At 38.8% G+C, this 25,563-nt stretch overlaps 1 protein-coding gene across 12 annotated transcripts in view; it reads left to right on the top strand.

Annotated features, from left to right (window-relative positions):
* The window catches only part of PAN3 (poly(A) specific ribonuclease subunit PAN3), a 123,202-nt gene that overhangs the window by 3,206 nt on the left and 94,433 nt on the right, over positions 1–25,563 (top strand). For 10 of the 12 annotated variants that reach the window (XR_011569751.1, XR_011569750.1, XM_070800234.1 and 7 more), the window contains exons 2-4: positions 13,998–14,119; positions 14,850–14,916; positions 16,773–16,843. Coding sequence is in view for 10 of the 12 variants with exons in the window: in XM_070800234.1 (XP_070656335.1) it covers positions 13,998–14,119; positions 14,850–14,916; positions 16,773–16,843 (260 nt within the window). In the remaining 2 variants the exon portion in view is untranslated. Of the gene's footprint in view, positions 1–13,997; positions 14,120–14,849; positions 14,917–16,772; positions 16,844–25,563 lie in introns of those variants that run through there. The other 2 variants (XM_070800239.1, XM_070800243.1) reach the window with 1 other exon arrangement.

Below are 25,563 nucleotides of genomic sequence, written 5' to 3'. Positions count from 1 at the left end.
GGGCCTCTTTTCTTTAAGCATATTTGTAAGATCAGTTATGTGGGAGCAACCTTTTAGTCTCATTCTTGCCTGGTGTTACACATCATATGAATGTACCTTATTTTATATTCTCATTTTGCTGTTAGTGGCCGATGGTACGTTTCCAATTTTTGTTTATTAAGAGCACTCTTTTAAACATTCTTGAACATGTTTTTTGGTTCAAGTCTATGAATTTATGTTAGGAGTGGAATTAAGTAGATGATTTCAGACAGTTTTCTGAAAAGATTGTATCACATTTACATTCAGTCTAGCAGAGTATGAGAGTTCAAGTTATTTCAAGTTGCTTCACGTTCTCCCCAGCACTTGATATTAGCCATCTTATAATTTTAGCCTTTTTGGTGCCTAAAATTTATGATATAATTTGATGTTTTTAATTTGCATGTGTTGGATTGTAACTGAATTAGTTGACAACATTTAAAAAATCAGGTTTAACAGTAAACTACAGATTTCTGACTTTCTTTGAAGGGCAGCTCTTTTCTATATTAGAATTAGGTGTGTTGGCTGGGCAAGACTCCATTTTTGCCTTACTACTGACTAGGTAACTTACAAGCCTGGCTCCTCTTGGCCTTTGAGTTTTTGACTCTTGCTTTCAGTACTTGAATTGTTTTGGTAGTGTTTCAGATTGTGTGAAAACTTGAAAGGTAAATGCAAGAGGAGATTTTATCCTTACTTTGCAAGCTTTGGAAAACTGAAGCAGAAAGGCTTTATTTTTAGTATGCTTGGTTGCAGTGGTGTTTCAGTCTCGTAAAGGAACTGTACTTTCCTTTGTTGCCTACTTTTTATCTGTACAGAAGTATTACACTTATAGCTCTTTGGTTGACCAGGCGGTATGGTAGTGAACGTATTCTGGCATTCAGGATTATTGGGAAAATAGCAGTTTGTTTATTATTCTTTTTTAAAGTGTTAGAGATTTCGTATTTCTTTTGGAATTCGAATCTTCTGAAGGTTCAGTGTGGTTTGATTTGGTGGTTTAATTGAGTTGCTGATTCTTGACCTTTTAATGATGTGATTCTAATATTCTCAGCCAGCTAGACTTTTCATCTTCAAGATGCTCAGTTTTTAGCAGCTCAGTATTTGTATTTTATATATGTTACTTTATTTGAAACCCAATAGATTTATTTTACCAAAACAGACTTATTTTCAGTTCTGCTAATTTAATTAGTAGTGAAGGCTCTGGAATAAGGCACATCTAAGATGGACCTGGCTCTCCTGTCTACTTTGTGATCTTGAGTTTTTAACTTTTAAGCCTCTATTTTTCTCATTTTTAAACATGGAGGTAATATTAGTACCTAGTTCAGAGTTGTGACAGGCTTGAATATAACCCTATCAGAGCATTATCTGGCACATAGTGAGGGGTCAGGGTTAGTTGCTGTTGTTAGTTGAATATTAGTAATAAGTCTACAGTTAGCCTGTATATTTCTTTACCTCCTAGTTTTTGAGAGTATGTTTTCAAGACCAGTAAAATAGCTACAGATGATTGAACCGTGGCTGTCTGTCCAAAAGGCAAAAAGCAGGGAATACCTTGAAGTTCATATGCAAACTTTGGAGTGTATGGCAAGACTGTTTTTGTTTAAGCCAGAATTATACTTTTCACCCCACAAACCTGAATCAGCTCACAGAGGAGTGAGTACTGGGAATTTGCCATTAGGAGAGCTCGTATAGATTAACACATTTTTATTCGACTATACACAAAGTAGATAACAAGAGACTTTGTAATACCATTGATTTCACTCCTTTAATATGGTGCTTGCAAAGTGGCATGTTTTGATCAGGGTGATAGGAATACAACATTGAATGAAACAAAAGTCTGTCTTGTGGAGGTTACATTCTAGTGGGGAATACAGGTAAATGTATAAGATAAAATTAGATCTTGAGAAGTTTTACGAGGAAAGCTTAAAGCTTTATGAGGAGTACTCAGGGTTGTACTAATGTCTCAGTAAGATTCAGTTAGTGAGTAAACACTTCTTTCCATGAAAGTGCATTTGAAATGACTCTAAGAAGCTAAACGATGGCCAAAACATCTATTTTTGTCCTTTTATAGGATTTTTCTCTTTTTAAATTAACTTTCTATTTTGAGATAATTGTAGAGTCACACGCAGTTGTAAGAAATAACACAGAAAGCCTGCTGTCCCATCCCCATTTCCCTGGCGGCAGCACCTTGTGGAACTGCAGTGCAGGGTCACAGCCACACTGATTGGAACAATCCACTTAACCTTTTCAAGATCTTCTGAGTCTTATTTGTGCGTGTGTGTACACATGTGTATAATTTAGTTCTGTGGAGTTTTATTGTGTGTATGTTTTTACACCTGCCAGCACAGTCAGGACATGGAGCAGCTCTGTCACCCTCAAGAGGCCTTTTTGTCACCTTCCTTCAAATCCCTGGCAACCACTAATTTGCCCTCCATTTCTATAATTTTGTCATTTTGGGAATGTGCTATAGGGAATTCCCTGGTTGCCCAGTGGTTAGGATTCCGTGCTTCCACTGCCACGTCTTTTTGTTGTTGTTTACTCTTCTGTAGGCATATCTGCTTTTGTGTACAAAGGTATGAATGTTTATGGTACCTAGAAGTATTTTAAAAATTTATTTATTTTAGGGTTGAATTTATTTAGTTTTTAATAAACTTTTTTGGTAAAAATTTTCACTGAAACAGCAGTGTATAAAGTTAAACTGATCTCATTGCCCAGGGTTAATCATTATTAATAGTTTTGTGTGTAACCTTAACTACTCCTAAGGGCCGTATCTCCACATGCACTCACATTGAGGGTTAAGGTTTCAGTATGAGAATTTAGGGGGAGACAGTTAAGTATATAGCATGGGCATACGTATATACACTCAAGTTTTGTAGCAGTATTTCTTACATTTGTTTTTCCATATTAACTTTATATTCTGTTTTTATAAAGTAGTTTATGATCTGAAGTTATACAAAGGAATGTGATAAAATTCTTGTTTTATGCCCTGTTGTCATTTGCGATCAGTGTGTGCTCAATTGCTCAGTCATGTCTGACTCTTCCTGACTCATGGACTGTAGCCCGCCAGGGTCGTCTGTCCCTGGGATTTTCCAGGCAAGAATACTGGAGTGGATTGCCATTTCCTCCTCCGGGGGATCTTTTTGACTCTGGGATCGAATGCATGTCTCCTGTATTGTCAGGTGGATTCTTTACCATTGAGCCATGTGGGAAGCTTGTCATATAGTTGTCAACAAATTCATACATACAGTATTTTCTCTTCCTTTCATTGTATAGGAATTACTGTTGGACTGGGGGGTCCTGAGAACTAGTTTTTTCTCTTTTTTTAGTACTCTGTCTTAAAGTAACTTTGATCTTAGGCTAGTAATTTAGTCCATGTGGGAATATATTTCTTTGTCTGTAGAATATGAGAATGGGGTATGGAGTACATGATGTTTAAAATTCCTTCAGATATAAAATGTTTGTGTTTTTCTAAATGTTTATGTTCTAGGAAACAAATTATTTTATGATCAATTTTTAGAATTCATCCTCTTTCCTTCCCAATAGCTTTAAAAATCTTTGACCTCTCAGCAGCTTCAGCATAGGGAAGGACATGTTCTCTTATCTTGGCTGAGTTAATTGGCTTGTGGATAATGGCCCTCTTCTGGTAAAACTTCCTTTTTTGATGTCCTTTGGTATCTTTTTCTTTAAAAAATTAAAGATATTTGTATCGTTTTTCTAAAACCAGCTTTTAATTGTATTTTTAACATAAAAAATTGCAGCTTTTAAAATCTAGGAACAATATCTTGCTTTGGAAATTAAAAATGTGCTGCATGAGTGGGAAAGCCTGGTGGGCTTCAGCCCATTTGGTCATAAAGAGTCACAGGCACGCACACAGGTTAAAAGTTTAAATAGTGCAAGAGGATGCACAGTGAAAAATAGTCTCCCTTCTTCCTTAGCTCCCTGATCCCTCTCCAAAAGACAGTCACTCTTTTCAATTTATTATGTACCTTTTCAGAGATGTTCTTTGTAGATCACTCATGTTTGTATTTCCCTTAGTACATACTGCTCACACATGGAAGGCTAGTGCACTTTGAGTTTTTTCACCAAACTGCTTATCTTCTAGTTTATTTCATGTCTACACATAGGAATATACTTTACTCTTTATAGTGACTGTGTAATAATTCTCTTGTGTGATTGTACTGTCCTTTTCAGTGGCTATTTAGATTGTTTATGGTCTTTTACAAGTAATGGTACTAAGCTGTTACATCTTAATATACTATGTATCAGTTCAGTTCAGTCTCTCATTTGTGTCGGACTCTTTGCGACCCCATAAATCGCAGCATGCCAGGCCTCCCTGTCCATCACCAACTCCCGGAGTTCACTGAGACTCAAGTCCATTGAGTCAGTGATGCCATCCAGCCATCTCATCCTGTTGTCCCCTTCTCCTCCTGCTCCCAATCCCTCCCAGCATCAGAGTCTTTTCCAATGAGTCAACTCTTCGCATGAGGTGGCCAACTTATACATAAATTAACACAAAGTATAACATATGCATATTTAAGGAACGTATAGAGTCTTCGGTAAGCTTGTTCAAACTTGTTAAATTAAAAAAAATAAGTAGGCAAATGTAGTAGGATCTCACTTCCATGTGGAATCTTAAAAAAACAACAATAAAACAACCCAAACGCATAGATAACAATGAAGAAGTGATTGGTGGTTGTCAGAGGCAGGGGTCCCTGGGGGGTAGGGGAAGGTAGTCAAGAGAGACAAACTTCAGGTCTTTTATTCTGGAAAGTAGACATTAACCATTTCTGTTTTACAGAGGAGGAAACTAAGACTTAGGTTAAATAAACTTTCAAGGATGAGTAATTGGCAGCTGGCTGCAACAGAGCTCATGGGCAGCTGCGTTTGCTTAGTCTGTGCTCATTCCACGGTGCGGTAGGGCAAAGGATGGTGTGACTGTTTGCTGAGTGGCCGGAGGAGCCCCTGTTTACTGGGCCTGCATCCACTGTGCTGTCATCTGGTGTCTCTAGGTCGCACTGCCCCATCAGAAAAATGGAGGCAGTAATACTATTTGCATGGGGTTGTTTAATAGAACTTGGATGTGAAAATCTGTTGTATTGTTTATCAGCTATTTGAATACCTACTTTTAAGAAGGGCTTACTTGTATATGAATGTTTATGTAAATGTGCTAGTAGAGTAGGGAATGCCAGAAAAATATCAGGAATAGTTCCTAATCTCAGTTTACAAATAATTAAATGTTTTAGTGGTTGAAGACAGCAATGAAGGATCAAAGGATTTCTTTTTTTTGGTCACATGAGTGATATAAACAGTATCTTAAAAGGTGGAGTTTTTAAGAAAACAGTTTGGAATAATAGGGCAATGCATTCTAGAGATGAGGAAGGAGGAAAATAACATTTATGATTACTTTTGAAGTAGGGTGCTAGGCACTCTGCTTCACTTGAGGGCCTTTCACAGCCCTGTGAGTGAGATGTGATTGCTTTTCTTTCAGATGAAGAAATGAATTTTAGTGGGTTTTGCTTAAGGTCATTCAGCTAGTGAGTGTTAAAACTTGGATTAGAACACAGTGACTAACTTCAAGTATTTTGTTTTTTCCATTGTACCTGGGTCTTGAGGATTCTACGGCTTGAGCTGTGTGTGTGCTGGAATTGATGGTACTCTTTGTTGTGGACTGTGCGTGCCAAGTCACTTCAGTTGTCTCTGACTCTTTGCAGTCCTGTGGGCTGTAGCCCACCAGGCTCCTCTGTCCATGGGATTTCCCAGGCAAGAATACTGGAGTGGGTTGCCTTGCCCTCCTCCAGGGGATCTTCCCAACCCAGGGGTCAAACCCATGTCTCTTACATCTCCTACAGTGCAAGTGGATTCTTTACCACTAGTGCCACATGGGCAGCCCAGTTGCGAACTATCAGTTCAGTTCAGTCGCTCAGTCGTGTCCAACTCCTTGCGACCCCATGAATTGCAGCACGCCAGCCCTCCCTGTCCATCACCAACTCCCGGAGTTCATTCAGACTCACGTCCATTGAGTCCGTGATGCCATCCAGCCATCTCATCCTCCGTCGTCCCCTTCTCCTCCTGCCCCTGATCCCTCCCAGCATCAGAGTCTTTTCCAGTGAGTCAACTCTTTGCGTGAGGTGGCCAAAGTACTGGAGTTTCAGCTTTAGCATCATTCCTTCCAAAGAACACCCAGGACTGATCTCCTTCAGAATGGACTGGTTGGATCTCCTTGCAGTCCAAGGGACTCTCAAGAGTCTTCTCCAACACCACAATTCAAAAGCATCAATTCTCCGGCGCTCAGCTTTCTTCACAGTCCAGCTCTCACATCCCTACGTGACCACTGGAAAAACCATAGCCTTGACTAGACAGACCTTTGTGGGCAAAGTAACAACCTTTGTTGTCTTTGCTTTTTAATATGCTGTCTAAGTTGGTCCTAACTATAGACCTTCAAAATATAATGAGTTTATTGGTTTGACTGGAGGAGAGAGTTCAGTAGTGTTAGTTATTGTAAGATCTTTTTATAGTAGAATGTATACTTTTGCATTATAATCTTTGATATTTTGGAAATATCTGTGTTGTTTCCCTGATGGATACACAGTTGTCTTAAATCCATTGATTGAATAATCCCAGTTTTCTCCATGGGTTTTAAAAAGGAGGTTTGTCAAAATATAATTTACCTACTGTAAATTCACCCATTGTAAATGTACAATTCATTTTTTCTTAGTAGATTTATAGAGTTGCAGCCATCAGGAGTTTTACAAGAACTTTTAAGATACTTTTCATGTTTTTAAATATACTTTTCATTTTTTTCTGTAACGTTTCATTAAAGTTTGCCAGGTAGATGGTACGTGTCTCATTTTACAAGTCATGGTATAATCTCCACTTTATAAGCATTTTGCCCGAGACATTGTGGCTAGTAAGTGGCAGAACTGAAATTCAGACCCAGAACTTTTAGGAAATACTATAATGATAGGTTGAGAACGGAATGTTGAGGGCTTTTTAATGTTGACTAAGAAGTTTGGATTTCATCCCTTGGGATAAGGATTGCCAGCACCTGTCTGTGATGTCCTTGTTGGCAGAGGAGAACCACTCAGTATTTTCAGCTGGACTCTTTTTTTGTCTTTAAAACTTGTTCTATGGAAAGCCAGACTTGTTCTGTGGGCTCCAAAATCACTGCAGATGGTGACTGCAACTATGAAATTCAAAGACACTTGCTCCTTGTAAGGAAAGTTATGACCAACCTAGATAGCATATTAAAAAGCAGAGACATTACTCTTCCAACAAAGGTCCGTCTAGTCAAGGCTGTGGTTTTTCCAATAGTCATGTATGAACATGAGATTTGAACTATTAAGAAAGCTGACCACCAAAGAATTGATGCTTTTGAACTGTGTTGTTGGAGAAGACTCTTGAGAGTCTCTTGGACTGCAAGGAGATCCGACCAGTCCATCCTAAAGGAAATCGGTCCTGAATATTCATTGGAAGGACTGATGTTGAAGCTGAAACTCCAGTACTTTGGCCACCTGATGCGAAGAGCTGACTCATTAGAAAAGACCCTGATGCTGGGAAAGATTGAGGGTGGGAGGAGAAGGAGATGACAGAGGATGAGATAGTTGGATGGCATCACCAACTCAATGGACACGCGTTTGAGTAAACTCCGGAAGTTGGTGATGGACAGGGAGGCCTGGCGTGCTGCAGTCCATGGGGTCGCAAAGAGTCGGACATGACTGAACGACTGAACTGACTGACTGACTGACTGATGTTGGTCATAGCTTTTTTTCCAAGGACCAAGTGTCTTTTAATTTCATGGCTGCAGTCACCATCTGCAGTAATTTTTGGAGCCCCCCAAAATAGTCTCTCACTGTTTCCACTGTTGCCCCATCTATTTCCCATGAAGTGATGGGACTACATGCCATGATCTTAGTTTTCTGAATGTTGAGCATTAAGCCAACTTTTCCACTCTCCTCTTTCACTTTCATCAAGAGGCTTTTGAGTTCCTCTTCACTTTCTGCCACAAGGGTGGTGTTATCTGCATATCTGAGGTTACTGATATTTCTCCCAGCAATCTTGATTCCAGCTTGTGAGTCATCCAGTCTGGCATTTCACATGATGTACTCTGCATATAAATTAAATAAGCAGGGTGACAGTACACAGCCTTGACGTACTCCTGTTGTTCCATGTCCAGTTCTAACTGTTGCTTCTTTACCTTCTACAGATTTCTCAGGAGGCAGGTCAGGTGTTCATATTCCCATCTTTTTAAGAATTGTCCACAGCCTGGCCCTCTCACAGAACAAAGGATTGAGTTGCATACCAAAGGAGAGCTACATACCGGCCCCTCCCCGCCCAGAGGCAGAGAGGCAGGCTTGCAACATCTAGAGCCAGAAGGCAAGGGGCTGCTACCATTTCAGCCCCAGAGACAGCATCTTCCACCAACAGTGAGCAGGCTTCCAGCTGCTAACCATGTCCTCCTGAGATCCTGGGTGGATAACATCTGCCAGACCGGTTGCAGGTTGAGAGTAGCTCTCCAGAGGAGACACGCAGCACACCCAGGAAACTGAGTAGTCTGGACCCGGGAGGTGATTAAGATGCACAGCCCACCTGGGACAGTGCGCTCGGCAAGCACCTGGTTGCCTGAGCTGCTCAGACCTGGGAACGGCACAAAACGCACGCCCAACTTACAGACACTGAGCCAGAAACATGTCTGAGTGTCTCCTGTGGAGGTGGGTGAGCAGTGGCCTGCCGCAGGAGCTCTGGGTGTAGCAAACCTGGGTATGGCATAAGCCCTTTGCAGGTCGCCATTATCCCCACCATAGAACCACCAGAACTTACACAGGACTGAGGAAACAGACTCTTGGAGGCCACAGACAAAAACCCTGTGTGCACCAGGACGCAGGAGAAAGGAGCAGTGACCCCCCAAGGGACTGACCCAGACTTGCCCGTGAGTGTCCATGAGTCTCTGGTGGAGACCTGGGTCAGCAGTGGCTTGCTGCAGGTTTGGGGGCATGAGGGCAGCAGTGTATGCAGGGACCTTTTGAAGGAGGTCGCCATTGTCTTCATTGCCTCCACCATAGTTTGGCCCCAGGTCAAGCAACAGGGAGGGAACACAGCCCTGCCCATTAACAGAAAATTGGATTAAGGATTTATTGAACATGTCCCCACCCATCAGAACAAGACCCAGTTTCCCCCTCAGTCAGTCTCTCCCTTCAGGAAGCTTCCATAATCCTCTTAGCCTTCTCCATCAGAGGGCAGACAGAATGACAACCTCAATCACAGAAAAGTAACCAATTTGATCACATGACCGCATTGAGCTTGTGTAGCTCAATGAAACTATGAACCATACTGTGTAGGGCCTCCCAAGACAGAAAGGTCATGGCGGAGAGTTCTGACAAAACGTCCACTGGAGAAGGGAATGGCAAACCACTTCAGTATTCTTGCCTTGAGAACCCCGTGAACAGTATGGAAAGGCAAAAAGGTATGACACTGAAAGATGAACTCCCCAGGTCAGTAAAGCATCTGCCTACAATGCTGGAGACCCAGGTTCAGTCCCTGGGTTGGGAAGATTTCCTGGAGAAGGAAATGGCAACCCACTCCAGTATTCTTGCCTGGAAAATCCCACGGATGGAGGAGCCTTGTAGGCTACAGTCCGTGAGGTTGCAAAGAGTCGGACACGACCGAGTGACTTCAGTGAGTGAGTGATGCTACTGGAGAAGAATGCAGAAATAGCTCCAGAAAGAATGAAGGGATAGAGCCAAAGCAAAAACAACAGCCAATTGTGGATGTGACGGGTGGTGGAAGTAAATTCCTATGTTGTATAGAGCAATATTGCATAGGAACCTGGAATGTTAGGTCCATGAATCAAGGCAAATTGGGAGTGGTCACACAGGAGGTGGCAAGTGGGAATGTTGACATTTTAGGAATCAGTGAACTAAAATGGACTGGAATGGGTGAATTTAACTCAGATTATATCTACCACTATGGGCAAGAATCACTTAGAAGAAATGGAGTAGCCATCATAGTCAATAAGAGTTCAAAATGCAGTACTTGGATGCAGTCTCAAAAAGAACAGGATGATCTCTGTTCGTTTCCAAGGCAAACCATTCAGTAGCACAGTAATCCAACTCTGTGCCCCGACCAGTAACGCTGAAAAAGCTGAAGTTGAATGGTTCTATGAAGACCTACAAGACCTTCTAGAACTAACACCCCAAAAAGATGTCCTCTTCCTTATAGGGGACTGGAATGCAAAAGTAGGAAGTCAAGAGATACCTGGATTAACAGGCAAATTTGGCGTTGGAGTACAAAATGAAGCAGGGCAAAGGCTAACAGAGTTTTGCCAAGAGAACACACTGGTCATAGTAAACAGCCTCTTCCAACAACACAAGAAAAGACTCTACACACGGACATCACCAGATGGTCAATACTGAAATCAGATCGAGTATTCTTTGCAGCCAAAGATGGAGAAGCTCTATACAGTCAGCAAAAACAAGACCAGGAGCTGACTGCGGCTCAGATCATGAATTCCTTTTTGCCAAATTTGGACTTCATTGAAGAAAGTAGGGAAAACCACTAGACCATTCAGGTATGACTTAAATCAAATCTCTTATGATTATATAGTGGAAGTGAGAAATAGATTCAAGGGGCTAGATCTGATAATCTGAAGAACTGTGGATGGAGGTTCGTGACATTGTACAGGAGACAGTGATCAAGACCATCTCCAAGAAAAATAAATGCAAAAAGGCAAAATGGTTGTCTGATGAGGCCTTAGAAGTAGCTGAGAAAAGAAGAGCTGAGAAAAGAAGCTAAAGGCAAAGGAGAAAAGGAAAGATATACCCATTTGAATGCAGAGTTCCAAAGAATAGCAAGAAGAGATAAGAAAGCGTTCCTCAGTGATCAATGCAAAGAAATAGAGGAAAACAATAGAGTGGGAAAGACTAGAGATCTCTTCAAGAAAATTAGAGATACCAAGGGAACATTTCCTGTAAATGTGGGCTCAATAACCGACAGAAAATGGTATGGACCTAAAAGAAGAAGAATATATTAAGAAGAGGTGGCAAGAATACACAGAAGAACGATACAAAAAAGATCTTCATGACCCAGATAACCACGATGGTGTGATCACTCACCTAGAGCCATCATGGAATGCAAAGACAAGTGGGCCTTAGGAAGCATCACTATGAACAAAGCTAGTGGAGGTGATGGAATTCCAGTTGAGCTATTTCAAATCCTAAAAGATGATGCTGTGAAAGTGCTGCACTCAATATGCCAGCAAATTTGGAAAACTCAGCAGTGGCCACAGGACTGGAAAAGATCTGTTTTCATTCCAATCTCAAAGAAAGGCAATGCCAAAGAATGTTCAAACTACTGCACGATTGCACTCATCTCATATGCTAGCAAAGAAATGCTCAAAATTCTCCAAGCCAGGCTTCAATGGTACGTAAACTGTGAGCTTCCAGATGTTCAAACTGATTTTAGAAAAGGCAGAGGAACCAGAGATCAAATTGCCAACATCCGCTGGATCATTGAAAAAGCAAGAGAGTTCCAGAAAAACATTTGCTTTATTTTTTTACCCCTTAATTGCAGCACGGCAGTCCTCCCTGTCCATCACCAACTCCTGGAGTTCACTCAAACTCATGTCCATCGAGTCGGTGATCCCATCCAGCCATCTTATCCTCCGTCGTCCCCTTTTCCTCCTGCCCCTGATCCCTCCCAGCATCAGAGTCTTTTCCAATGAGTCAGCTCTTTGCGTGAGGTGGCCAAAGTACTGGAGTTTCAGCTTTAGCGTCATTCCTTCCAAAGAACACCCAGGACTGATCTCCTTTAGAATGGACTGGTTGGATCTCCTTGCAGTCTAAGGGACTCTCAAGAGTCTTCTCCAACACCACAGTTCAAAAACATCAATTCTCCGGCACTCAGCTTTCTTCACAGTCCAACTCTCACATCCCTACGTGACCACTGGAAAAACCATAGCCTTGACTAGACAGACCTTTGTTGGCAAAGTAATGTCTCTGCTTTTGAATATGCTATCTAGGTTGGTCATAACTTTCCTTCCAAGGAGTAAGTGTCTTTTAATTTCATGGCTGCAGTCACCATCTGCAGTGATTTTGGAGCCCCCCAAAATAAAATCTGACACTGTTTCCACTGTTTCCCCATCTATTTCCCATGAAGTAATGTAACCAGATGCCATGATCTTCGTCTTCTGAATGTTGAGCTTTAAGCCAACTTTTCCACTCTCCTCTTTCACTTTTATCAAGGGGCTTTTTAGTTCCTCTTCACTAAAAAGTAAGCTAAGAGAAGATAAAACACTATTAAGAGAATCATAAAGAAGAGCAAATACATTTTCAGTTCTGTACTGTACTGATGGACATAGGAAGTTTGCATTGTATGTTTACAAGATGAGTCATTTTCTGTCTGTACCTTTATCACTGCTGTCTTAATAGGATACAAAATCTGTAGGTATCATCTGTTTTGCTAACCCTGGACATCAAAATGAAAAGATAATGTGCAAAAGGAATTCATAGTTATTTACAGGTGTGAAGTGGCAGCAATGGGATTGCTTTCCAGTGGCTTAGTGTCAGGGATATGATTGCTTCATAGTAGCCTAGGCTGTGCACTAATTAATGAGTTGTTGTAAAGTTTGTGCAGCATTTCAGATTTTGTATAGTCATGTTCACTGTAGTGTTAGAAATGTTACATTTAAAGAAAAACATCAGATGATAGTTTGATGTGTCACCTATAATAACTTCTCCAATTAGGAGAGAGGCATACTGTATGGTACTGTAATTCTTTGAAAGTAAAGTTATAAAAGTGAGAAAACAAAACATTGTTAATTTTATATTAAGTATCACTTACTTTATGTAAGGATAGACTACTATCTATATCTGCATATAATCTATGCATTCATGACATGCCTTATTTTCATTTTCTTTTGTATCTTTAGTCTGTGTGGTTCACCTGCAGATTTTCTAAATTGTCATAAATCTCCAAACATTTTTACAATATATTTATCGAAAAAAAGTCTGTGTATTCTCTGATGGCTCAGTTGGTAAAGAATCCGCCTTCAATGCAGGAGACCCCGGTTTGATTCCTGGATGGGGAAGATCCTCTGGAGAAGGGATAAGCATTCCAGTATTCTTGGACTTCCCTTGTGGCTCAGCTGGTAAAGAATCCGCCTGTAATGCAGGAGACTTGAGTTTGGTCCCTGGGTTGGGAATATCCCCTGGAGAAGGCAACAGCTATCTACTCCAGTATTCTGGCCTAGAGAATTGCATGTACTGTATAGTCCATGGGGTCGCAAAGAGTTGGATGCAACTGAGCGACTTTCACTTTCATAATTGGGCCCAGGCAGTTCAAACCTGTGTGGTTCAGTGGTCAACTGTACTTACCAAGAAATAGGATCTAAAGTGTATTGTTCATCACTTTGTTGATATGTGATGGCTTATTTTAGTAGTTACAGTGATTCCATATTATTCCACCTTAGAATTGACAGGCAGCTTGTCTGTTGTCTTCAGCTCTGTCCCATTGAAACCACTGTTGAGTTGGTTTCCTGAATAAGTTAATGTGAAACTGCTGGTCTGTTCCATAAGATATGTTATGAGAAACAGTCTGGGAAACTTGTCCTGTTGAGTATATGAAGATTCACAGAAGAAATTGCAGTAGTTTCCATTCTCCTGTTCTTGCAAGTTAAAGAAAGAAAACTTGATGAGAAAAGTAGGAATAAATGCAAGTGTGGTTTGTTTTCTTCATGTGCTTAGTGGCTCTCAGGTAGCAATATAAAAATAACTGTCTCTGTGGAAAAAGTTATTCAACTTGAGCATTGTTTAACAAGTTTTTAGAGTTGAGCCAGTTTTGTTTGATTCAAGTTATGAACAAGTAAATAAAAACAAGTGTGACAGAGATTTGAGACTTTATTGTAAGTTCCCAAAACTTATTTGGGAACAGAGAAACTACATCAACCTTTTATGCTTTTAAATAATTTAAATACTTGAATTTTCCTTTTCTTTCAGTTCCTGGAATGGATGGAGGTGCTTTAACTGATACGAGTCTCACAGATTCCTATTTCAGCACCAGCTTTATTGGAGTCAATGGATTTGGAAGCCCTGTGGAGACGAAGTATCCTGTGATGCAGGTATTGTTGGTGTGAATTCTTATGGCCCTGGACACTGAGGTGTGTTTTGGGGATGGAGACCTCTAGAGTCTTCCTTTGTCCTCACGTTTGGTGAGTGGGAGGTGGACTTTTAGGAGGTGATGAGGTCAGAGAGGATACAGATAAGCCACCTCCTGTAAGTTGGAAGTCAGGTGAGCTTTCAAGGATGGAGTTGAAGTGTGTAGAGGATGGTTAGAAACAGGCTAGTTTCCCTCCTGTGGGTGTTGTGATTATGGGATGAAGTCCTTTCAGGATTGTGAGACCATAGAGGCTGTGGAGTGTGTTAAGGAAGGGTGGGACATGGTCAGAGAACGGAGACAAGCCTAATTTCATAGCCTCTATCAGGTGTATGAAGGATAATACGTATTGAGAGATAGTAGTTATCGACTCTGTCATTCACATCCCCCAGATGGATACTTACGAAGAAGGAAACTGAGTAGTTATGTGTCTTGCTCAGGCTAGTAAGTTATGGAAGTGCAGTTCAAAATGGTTCTGTGACTTTGGTTTTAAATACCTGGCTAATGAGTAAAATAAGTTTCTGCCTACGTGATTGTAATCCATGCAGCAGCATTATAGGAAGGTGAGAGTGTCACTGACGTGAACAATGGGTTGGAGGGGTAGACGCAAAGAGGGTCAGTCTAAACCTAATCGGTTGACTATTCTTAATTCTGCATTCTTCAGTGATATTATGTATATATATTTTAATTTTCAGAGAATGACCAATAGTAGCAGCTCCCCAAGCCTTCTAAATGACAGTGCCAAGCCATACGCAGGCCACGGTAAGACTCCATCCCTTTTTCTCTCATAGGTATGTGTATTTCTGACTCTAAAAACAATATGTCCACAGTAGAGATTTTGAAAATTATAGATATAAGGAATAAAGTAGAAATGATCTATTATCTTCACACTAAGAGGTAACAAAATTTGGAGATAAACGCACATAAAATAGACTTAAGTATATACATAATAATACTTAAGATCACATTAAATATACTTTTAAATTATAGCGTGAATGTTTCTCAATCATTGTAAATTGAATCCTATTGTTTATTCTCATAATTTACTTTGCTTCTGTTTTTTTTTAAAGATTACACTCCAATATTGGACTATGTGTATGAATCTGTGTTCATATTTTGAGTTATTTCTTTTGGAAACACTGTTATACATGAAATTACTGTTTTAAGATTATGGATGTTTTTAAGACTTTTGATACGGGATTTCCTTTTTGTATCCTAATTCAAAAATAAACGTTTCTTCTTTATCTTTCTATATCCTATTTTAAAAATAAATTCAGGAATGTTTTTTTAAAAAGTATGTTACAATTGAGTATTGGTGCAAGCAGTTATTTATAATAATGAGAAGAAGAATTTGCATGTTGATTGTTTCTTGAGATAGATATTTTATGTATGTGTATCAAGCCTCTCACTACTTGGAAATTTCAGCTTTCTTTCACTGTAGGAAAAAGTAGCAATATTTTAATATTGAATTATTAGAAACTGATGTGTAGCATTGTAGTATTTTTGGTGTTTCCATAGAGTTTATATGCTGACTTGGTCCTTTATACTATCAAAGGTAGCATAAAAGACGAATAATACCTATTTTTAAAGAGTTTAAATATATAATTACATAAAAATCTAGTGTCTTAGTATTTTATTAACTTCTTTCTCTTTGCATTATTAATTATATTAAATTAGTGTTAATTCTAATGAAGGACTAAACCATGAAAATCCAGACACAAGAAGCTGGAGAAATATAGCAGCAGTTTTATGTATTGCATTATAAAGAGATTTAAGTCTCCTTTAAATGAGAAAATTTACTGTATTTTTTAAGGATTTCACAGATAGTTTAATGAGAAACATAAAGAATAACTAAAGCTCAGAAATGAATATAAAAATGTTTGGGTGCATATCATAAATTCCTTTTCAGAAACTCATTTTGATTTGTTAAGTGAGAAACAATTTAGAGATACACTTTTGTTTATAACTTCCGGCCACAGAGTAATGGAACTTTGAACCTTTAAAGTCTTTGAATTTCGTGTTAGTATTTTGAAACATTTAATAGCCCCATCTTTAAAAACTTAATTTGCCTTATCCTTTTAGTATGACTGTCAAAAATGTGGTGATATACTTAACTTTATGGAATACTCTGCAGGGTAGATGGTTTTTAAGGCCTTGATTGTTAAAGTCCAAGCCCTATCTCTCAGTTATGTTTGACTGTTTGACTACCTTCCCCTCCCCCCTCCCCCCTCCCCCCTCCCCCTTTTGTATTTCTTATGACGTGGTCTCAGGAACACAGACTACAGGTAGACTTCCTTAATAAACACATTTCTAATAACATGGTTAAGATTATTTTTTTTTTTCTATTTTATTTTTCTTTTGGTTCTGAGCAAATAGTTACATCCTTATCTGTATAGTTGCTGAATAAATGTGCACTGAATATTGGCTGAATGAAGTATCCTCCAGTTTGTGTTTCCTTCCCTCAGAAAATATTTGAACATCTTCTGTGTGTGAGCATTGAGTTTGATATTGTGGAATATGATTGTTATTATTATTTATAAGCATTTGGGTTAAATGTCTATTAGATTTGTAGGTGTCCTGAGTTGCCTGTGTGGAAACTTATGTAACTTACCTTCCAGATCCTCTAACTTCACCTGCTTCATCCTTGTTTAATGACTTTGGTGCCCTCAACATCTCTCAGAGAAGAAAGGTAGGTGCAATGGACACTTATATGAAACTAAATGGAACATAGGGGTGACACGGGGGTGTTGCCGACATAGTGGTCAGTGTTCTCTTAAGTAGGGGAGGACTGGAATGTTCTTCTTGCCTTTTGTTAACCTTTTCCCTTGTTGTATATCTCTTAAAGTAGAATTTTGTTTGCTCTCTGTGTATGATATAGAGACTTTCTATGTGAAGGAATGAAATTCTTCTACTTATTTTTGCTCATTTAAAAAACTCTTAATGCATTCTCTTTGTAAGATAAACATTTAATGTTGTAGTTGCTGTTCTGTGACCCATTGTAGACATGTTAATCATCTTTTTTTATTTTCTGACTGCTTTGTCTAAATTTCAAAGATTTCTCCCCTAATCTAAATTTCTCATTAAAAGGCACACTTAATCTTTAGCTTTTCATAACTGGCCCAACTGTTTAAAAACAGTTTAAAATCTCTTCATATTAGAAATTTAATTTTATTTGAAATTGAGGTTGAATAGATTTTGAAGTACCTCTATTAGTTTATTATAGTTTGGTGCCTTTGAGTCTTAATGAGAATCATTATGTTAATAGTAATAATAATCTAGAGGAGGTGGTACTTTTGGTTAGGAATAGCAGCTAAATATTCAGGAGATTGTAAATTTTGGTGGAAATTACTATGAAATTACAACTAATTCAGTTTCCTAAGTAATGGGAGAAAGATTAAAAAGAAAAGAATGTTAATTTTAGAAAACTGGTATAAGCTTAAGGTGCTTTTTAGGAAGTATCTGTTCAAAAGGTAGAATTAAATGAATTTCAAGAAGACTAGATAAATTCAATGAATTTCAAGAAAATGTTCTCTAGACCAAAAAAATATGGGGTCAGGTATAAATTACATCAGTATCCTCATATACCTATTATTATCTCCATTTTGAAACAGATGAGAATAAGTATGTAATTACAACATGCTTTTAAGAAACATTGAACACAAGCAGACTCATTGGTGATGGTGAGAAGTGACAGTAGATAAAGCCTGTCACTGTAGCAGGAGATAGGAACGGGCTAGGTAGCCGGTACAACCTAGACGTCAAGTTACCTGGAGCTTCTTAGTGTTGGGAAAATTAAAAAGCCCCTAAGTAGTTTTAAGGGTCCCCCCAGTGGCCTTTTTACGTTTTTAAAAATAATAATCAGTTAACTGTGGTGAGTAGCATTTCCGATGAATGAATAAAAAGTAAAAGTAGAATGGCAAATAAATCCTTAAGTGTTCCTAATATGAGGGTTTGGTGGACTGCATCTTAAAGTTAAAATACATGATTTAGAGCTGCTGACATTAATTTTTGAGAAAAGCAGTAAAAATCCCTGGAGATTGAAAAAAAGGAGGTTATAGTACCCATTCTCCTAAAATTTATTTTAGTAAAGGGAAATAATGGAAGGAAATGTTACTAGAGAGGTGAAATCTGTATGTGGAGAGATATTAAAATGTATCCAGATGGAAGCAGATTAGTCTAGTGAAGGGAGCATTGGTTGTAATTTTTGAGATCCTGAATCTCTAGCTTTGTGACCTTGGGCCAGCTTCCTACGCTGTAATATTCACATCTGTGAAATGATGAGCATGGCCTGAATAATTGCTGTGGTGTCTTCCATGTCTAAAGTTCAATGACTGGGTGAACTGAAAGGACCTACGTGTCAACATCTACTTAGAAACTCAGGATTCATATGTTATACCTTTGAAGGACCATATTTTATTGCCATTTATATTTGAAATAATATGTAGAGACATAGAGGTTTGTTTACTTTTTTTCCCCAGTAGTGGACTATATACTTAGCAGTCTATGGGTACACGTTGCATATGTTTTTAAATCGTTAATAGTTGAGAAGGCTTAAAATTCCTTTGTATTAGAAAAACTGTTGGTATGAGACTGTTGCATGCTGTGAAGTAAACACACATGGAGACCGACTGTTCTTTTGTTGTAATTTATAATGTCTGTTTAATGACGTAGTTTAGGGGAAGTAACTCACATTTTTGTAAATATTTAACCATAATTGCAGGTGATCTAAGCAGGCTATCATGATTACTGAGTGACATTTTATTTCATAATGAGATTGGAAAACAGGTGTTTGGGCCATACTTACTACTATTTCATAGTTAGATAAATACTTTTCTGAAAATCTCAGTTGGGCCAATCCCTGGGCTGCAAATGCTAATTTTTGCCTCTGGTATATGTGAATTCTTTGGATCAGGTCAGTCAGGTATTTTTATTGTGAGCAGTCTTACTGTGGGCTATATATGGAACATATAAGAAGAATCAACTGATGTTTTTTTCTGCTTTCCTCAAATCTAATTCAAGAGGCAGTGCATGAATCTACTAGAAAAAATTTACAAAGCAATGTATTAATCATTACAAATTTAAATGTGAGGTGATTGCTACATAGCAGAGATTTCTCTAGATCCAGAAGAGTTTGTGGAGAAAAGATGTTTGAGTTGTGGTTTTTGAAGATGAGGAATATGGAGAAGCAAAGATGCTAAGCAGAAGGTATCGTTTTATTGCAAGTAGAGAGTTGGTATCTTCAGGAAATTTAAAAATTTCTCTTCTATCACAGGTGAACTAAGAGACTATGGCTGAGGGCCTTGTCTCTGTAAGGACTTGTTGAAGTAAAATGTGTGCTGTGAAAAAACAGTACAGAAATTCATAGCTGGGTAAATACCTTTGTTTGGGTGGTTTATTGTTGTTAGATACATGAAGAAGAGCTGTATGCTAAGAATATATGCCTTAGGGCACTGCTGCTCATGGTGTGTCAAGTGACCGCAGCTAGGAAGATAAGTTAAAACATTGAAAGTAAATGTTTAGAAACTTCTGTAACAGTTTGATAATACCACAACATCCAAATATGTCATCATTTTCTAGTAGTTTACGTGTATTTTATGAATAATGTATAGGACCATGATGCATAGGAAATTTTAGTTATTTTTTGTGTGTGTGTGTTCCAATAAAACTTTATTATGGACACTGAAATTTGAATTGCATATAGTTTTCATGTCACAAACGGTCCTTCTTTTGATATTTTTAACAGTATTAAAAAAAAAACAAAACACCAAAATCACTCTTAGGTCACAGGCAAAAACAGGATTTGGCTTGTGGGTTGAAGTGTGCAGTCCCCTATGCCAATCTTTGGAAGTGCTGAGTGCAGCAGCCAGCACACGGTTCTTGAGCTGATAGTAGGCACCTACTGTGTGCTTAATGCACGTCAGCTTCTATCATCATGGAAGGTGTGGATATGGCAGGAGGCAGCTGTCCACGTGGCTGACTTGCTGCTGAGGGGCAGGCCGTCAGTGGGGGAAGGTGGTCTGCTTTGGAGAAAAAGCAGCTGAGATGGGTTATCAGGAAGTCATGCCTTGGGCTACCACCGGACAGGAGTGGCCAACAGAGTCCTTTAACTGGCCCTTCTCTGCTAAGGGCCCAGAGTATTGGCTTAGCTGCCCAGAATGTGTCCCCCTCCCTGCCCCAGCTCAGAGTGAGGGCCTCCTGTCACACCCCTAGGTGCCCCCACAGAGCCCCCTTCCCCTCTAACACTCCAAGGACCCTGTGCCAGCTCCCTCCTGAGGGCTCAGAGCAGACCTTGCCCCCATGTCAGCGATTGTTGCTGCTGCTAAGTCACGTCAGTCGTGTTTGACTCTCTGCGACCCCATAGACGGCAGCCCACCAGGCTCCCCCATCCCTGGGATTCTCCAGGCAAGAATACTGGAGTGGGTTGCCATTTCCTTCTCCAATGCATGAAAGTGAAAAGTGAAAGTGAAATTGCTCAGTCCTGTCTGACTCTTTGTGACCCCATGGACTGCAACCTACCAGGCTCCTCCGTCCATGGGATTTTCCAGGCAAGAGTACTGGAGTGGGTTGCCATTGCCTTCTCCGAGGAAATTTTAAAAACATGATCCTTCACAACTGATATTTGAGAAGCACTGATTTTTTTTTTAATTTTCTACATTATGAACATATAAATACAAAAAGTACCATTACTTGAAAATGTATACAGTTATTATTGGCCAGGAGTGATGGCAGAAGAAATTGAATTATGGGTGTATGCTCAGTGGGAGAGATAACCCCCCAAAACACGAGCTGGAATTTTGTTGAAAATGGGAGGTAATATATTAGACATCAGTGCATGAGGAAACCGTAACAACAAGGTAGATAGATCAAGCTGAGAATTGGTATGATAGAAAAGGACCTGAGAACCACTGTGAATCACAAATGTGATCTGGACAGCAGTAAAATTTTCTGTCAGAAATCCTCAGGGACAGTCTCTTTAAAATAAAGTTTGATGTAAAGAATACAGATATTTGTAAATGACGTGATGACATCTGCTGACTATTCTTGCTAAGCCGTGTGACCACCGATGATTGAGATAAAAGTTCCTGCAGAATTTGTGTCTGGCAATTTTGGCTTCCTGCTGTATAACACTCATGGTACTTTGCCCTCTTTTTTAGTCATCTAGTCATTTTTGTATTTAGCTTTCTTCCCTTGCCAAATTAAAGCAAAAAGGCTCTGGTGCTTGTCATTTACATTTCTTTTGTTTTAATTGTACTTTAGTACGACATTTCAGTCAATGTGCAGCTTTTACCTGGGCATTTGTATTTTACTGACATTTCTAGTAGTGGGATAACAGTTGCACTTTTTAAGTTTTTTAGATTTTAACACCAAGTTAAATTCTGTGGGACAGAGACTTGTGAATATCATGTTTATTTCTTCTGTTCCTGATTGTAAAGCTCTTTGTTAGGATGAGGGAGGCAGGATCAGAGGAGGCCTGGGTATCTGCTCCTGGCTTATTTGTGAGGAGAGGAGGCTGGGTTGGGCCTAGGCTGGGGTTGGCCTAGCTCTGGATGATTCCCCCGATCTCAGTGTGGAGCCTCCTCCCCACTGTTCTCAATTTCAAGAGCATCTTTCCCTCTGTTCATCATCTCTGTTACAAAGTTTTCTGAGATGTGTATTTTATGATTTCTGATTACTTTGACGTTTAAAAGTTTTTGTGTACATTTCTGTTCTAATGTTCTTCAAAAGGTGACTTTTATGTTGCATACTTTTACATAGGGAACCGAACAGGACTAACAAACTGGCAAGAGCTAAAATGAATTTGGAGAAATCTATAGGATTGTGGCATAGACAATCTGGGATGTAAATCCTTCCTTAATCCTTCAGATGGTTAGACTCATTGAACACAAAACCGAGTATTGGTCTTGGGCGGGGCGGGTTAGGGGGGAGGATGAGGAGAAAATGGAGAAGACATCAAAAAATAAATCTTACTGGGTATCACAATACAAAGCATCACCTGTGAAACCATTTTTAAGCATTTAATATATTCTCAGATGTTGTTTTACTTAGTATTTAGATTTCCAGGTGAGCCATATCGGGATCTTTTCCCCATGAATGTTGTACAGGAATGTTCCTATGGAAAATTGTGTTCAGAATTCCAAATTAACACTCTGAGCTATTCTGTTATGGAGTCGACTGATCCTCTGTTCACCTCCTCTTGCTATCCTGTGGAAATGTGCTCAAGTTTTAGACTTAGGGATATGTATGGTATACTTGTTGGAGTTCAGAGGAGCATCCTGGTTCCTGTTTGTAGCTTGCTCAGAGCTCATGGTGAGTTTTTATTTTTCTCTAAGAGCAAACTGTTAGAAATAGTAATAATTCAGTAGCGTTGAACAATGGTCAAGGTTTAATGGAAGTTGTATGCCGGGCAGTTTGAATTGAATCCCCTAATCTACACTGATTGGGTCTTTAAACTTACTTAAACCTTTTTGTGTCTTCATTTGCAAAATGAGAAAAATATTATACTTAATACCTGGTTTGTTGAGTTGTTATGAGGACTAAATGAGAAATGCCCCATAAACGGTAGCTATTATTGGTAAAACTTGATGTTAGCCAAACCTTTCTAGTCTTGTTTGGGAATTGTTTACTGTTATTAAATGAGTCGCTGCTCACACTAGATCAGACTGTGTTAGTTACCCTTTGGAAAGGCCTTCTCTTATAGTTGCTCTGAGAACGTTCATCTTTAAAATATTCAGATCCCTCCTCCTCCAACATTTGAATTTTTGACTCCTCACATAACCGTTAGCTTCTCAAACATATCTGTCAAATTTGGTGAAAGTACATCTGGGAGTTTCTCAGTGAATCCTTGGCAGACAGAAACTTGATTTTATTTATGTTGACAGTGGTTTTCTATATCTGTTTCAGGTAATATGGTAATTCTTTTATAAAATTAAATGTTTTATAATTTCATTATCTCATTTAGTCACCCCAGCAGTTCTTTGAGAGACATTGTTTTTTCCATTTCACAGATTGGAAAATGGGAGATTTAGAGAAATCAGGTAATTTACTTGGACTACTATAGATAATATTTAGTTACATTCAGAGAAAAACAAAAATCTCTTTAGGGCAAAATAAGCACTGAGTCTTCTATGAGGAAAAATGAAGTAGTGGAGAGAGACCACTGGTAGACCACGCAGAGGAGGAGATTATAACATTGATTGACCTATACCTGTCTATTTTTTGATTTACGTGATTATCTCAGTGTCAGTTTTTTACAGTTTTTTGTATTTCTAGGGAATAATACAAAATCAAGCTTTTAATAATTGATAGATAACTTTTCAGAAATGCTGTACAAATTTGTATTTCTACTCATGGGTGCTGATTTTTCAGTAGCCTTGAAAACAGATGTAGAAATCTTTCATTGTCATTTTATAGTCAAAAGCCCCTCACTGTTAACATTTGATTACATTGATTGATTAACTGTTGAGCTTCTCCTTTATGCTTTTTGACCTTGGATTTTTGTGTGTGTGTCCTTTGCTTATTTTGGACTCCCCCCGTGGCTCACACGGTAAAGTGTCTGCCTACAATGTGGTAGATCTGGGTTCAGTCCCTGGGTCGGGAAGATCTCCTGGAGGAGGAAATGGCAACTGACTCCAGTATTCTCACATGGAAAATCCCATGGATGGAAGAGCCTGGTAGGCTACAGTCCATGGGGTTGCAAAGAGTTGGACAGGACTGAGTGACTTCACTTTCACTTTTCATTTTCAACTTGCTTTTCTGTTGGGCTGTCCTTCTTAAATTTGTTGTAAACTCTTTGTTTATTAGGTACTTAAGCATTTATGCTCTTAGTTCTGAAATGTCATACTTAATGTTATTAAGTACATTAAAAAAGAATGAAACCTTAAGCTCATTTTTGTTAAAATAAAACCTGTCTGATGAATATTGAAAGGATTGTCATTGTTTTTATGGAATGTGAATCCACTAACATTTTTATTGCTAAAGACCTATAGTATTCAGCTTCCCTTAGCAAACAGTTACATTTTCTGTCTTACCTGCATATGAATCCTCAGACTTATATGTGCCATTCATCCTATTGTTTAACCCCAATTAGTCTATTCTTTCTTAAAATGATGGATTGGATTAGAAACTTGTTTATAAATATGATAGTTCCTGTCGAAAATGACTCAACTTTGAGTTAACTTTCTTTCCCTCATAAATCAAGAGTCATCCAGGATAAACTTCTAGAATTGTGTTTAGATAGAGGTATGCCTTGGATAAAGCAGAATAAATTGGTTGTAGCAAGCTAGGAGTTCAGCCACATATTTTCTGAACTTTATTTTAATTAATGCTTCTGTACAGTGACAGCTTGCTTTTGTTAAGAGTTTTCAAAATTGATGATTTCAAGGGAATTTTGTTCTATTGATTTTTTAAAAAATCTTACGTGAGTTTTTGTTTTGGAGGCTTTTTTTTTTGTAAGATGTGTCTGGTTGGTTGGTGTTTATCTTACTACTGTATTTAAACACTGAAGCAGCATGGCTTTTGTATGCAGTATTTAATGCTGTTGTTGCTGCTGCTCAGGTGCTAAGTTGTGTCCAACTCTTTGGGACCCCATGGACTGCAGGCTTCCCTGTCCTTCACCATCTCCCGGAGTTTGCTCAAACTCATGTCCGATGTTTTTGATGATAATCATTATTTAGCTTTAGCTTTTGGGATTTTGAGTTGATTCTTACCTAATAATGACAGTTTAGTAAAACCATGCTGCATTTGCTACTGCATTTGGAAACTAGTGGATCATTCTGAGATATTCTAGTTGGCTTCTTGACACTCTACTCTGGGCATTGTATTTACGAAGCATTGTAGCTGATGCTAAGAGCTTGGCACTACTGATGGTTCATCCCTATTTTCTTAGGAAGTAGGGGTCAGGAATAAATGAGTAAGATCAGTTTAGAATTCTCATGCACAAACATGCTAGCCTAATTTTAAAGCTGAATTTAACCAAAACTATGTAAGTTTTCCCAACTCTACTTAATTCTCAAGATTTGTTTTCCTTGTGTTTTGAAAGTGGGGAAGGTAGAGTGGCTTAATAAAGTCTCTGCAACTCAAAATCCCCATCCATGCCAATTAGATTCAAAGAAAGATTAATTTAGGAATTTGGTCATTTTAGGAGTAGCTAGAATAATGTTAATATTGTAATGTTTACATTATGTTATAATGTTAAGGAATATTACAGAATGTAGAATAAGTTTTTTTGGATTGAGGCAGAATACCATAGTTGAGTACAAGCTCTGCAGCTTGACCTTAGGACCTTATGTTAGTTTTGAGATTATAGGCAAATTATTTTAGCCTCTTCTAAACCCTCCTTCTCATCTCTAAAGTTGGTATTATAATAGTGCCTATCTCACAGGATTTTGAATATTACATAATATTAATGCT

This window comes from Bos indicus, chromosome 12 (assembly GCF_029378745.1).
Source record: "Bos indicus isolate NIAB-ARS_2022 breed Sahiwal x Tharparkar chromosome 12, NIAB-ARS_B.indTharparkar_mat_pri_1.0, whole genome shotgun sequence".
Lineage (NCBI taxonomy): Eukaryota > Metazoa > Chordata > Mammalia > Artiodactyla > Bovidae > Bos > Bos indicus.
The sequence above is the reverse complement of the archived record's forward strand: the minus strand, read 5'-3'. Positions and strand labels throughout refer to the sequence as shown.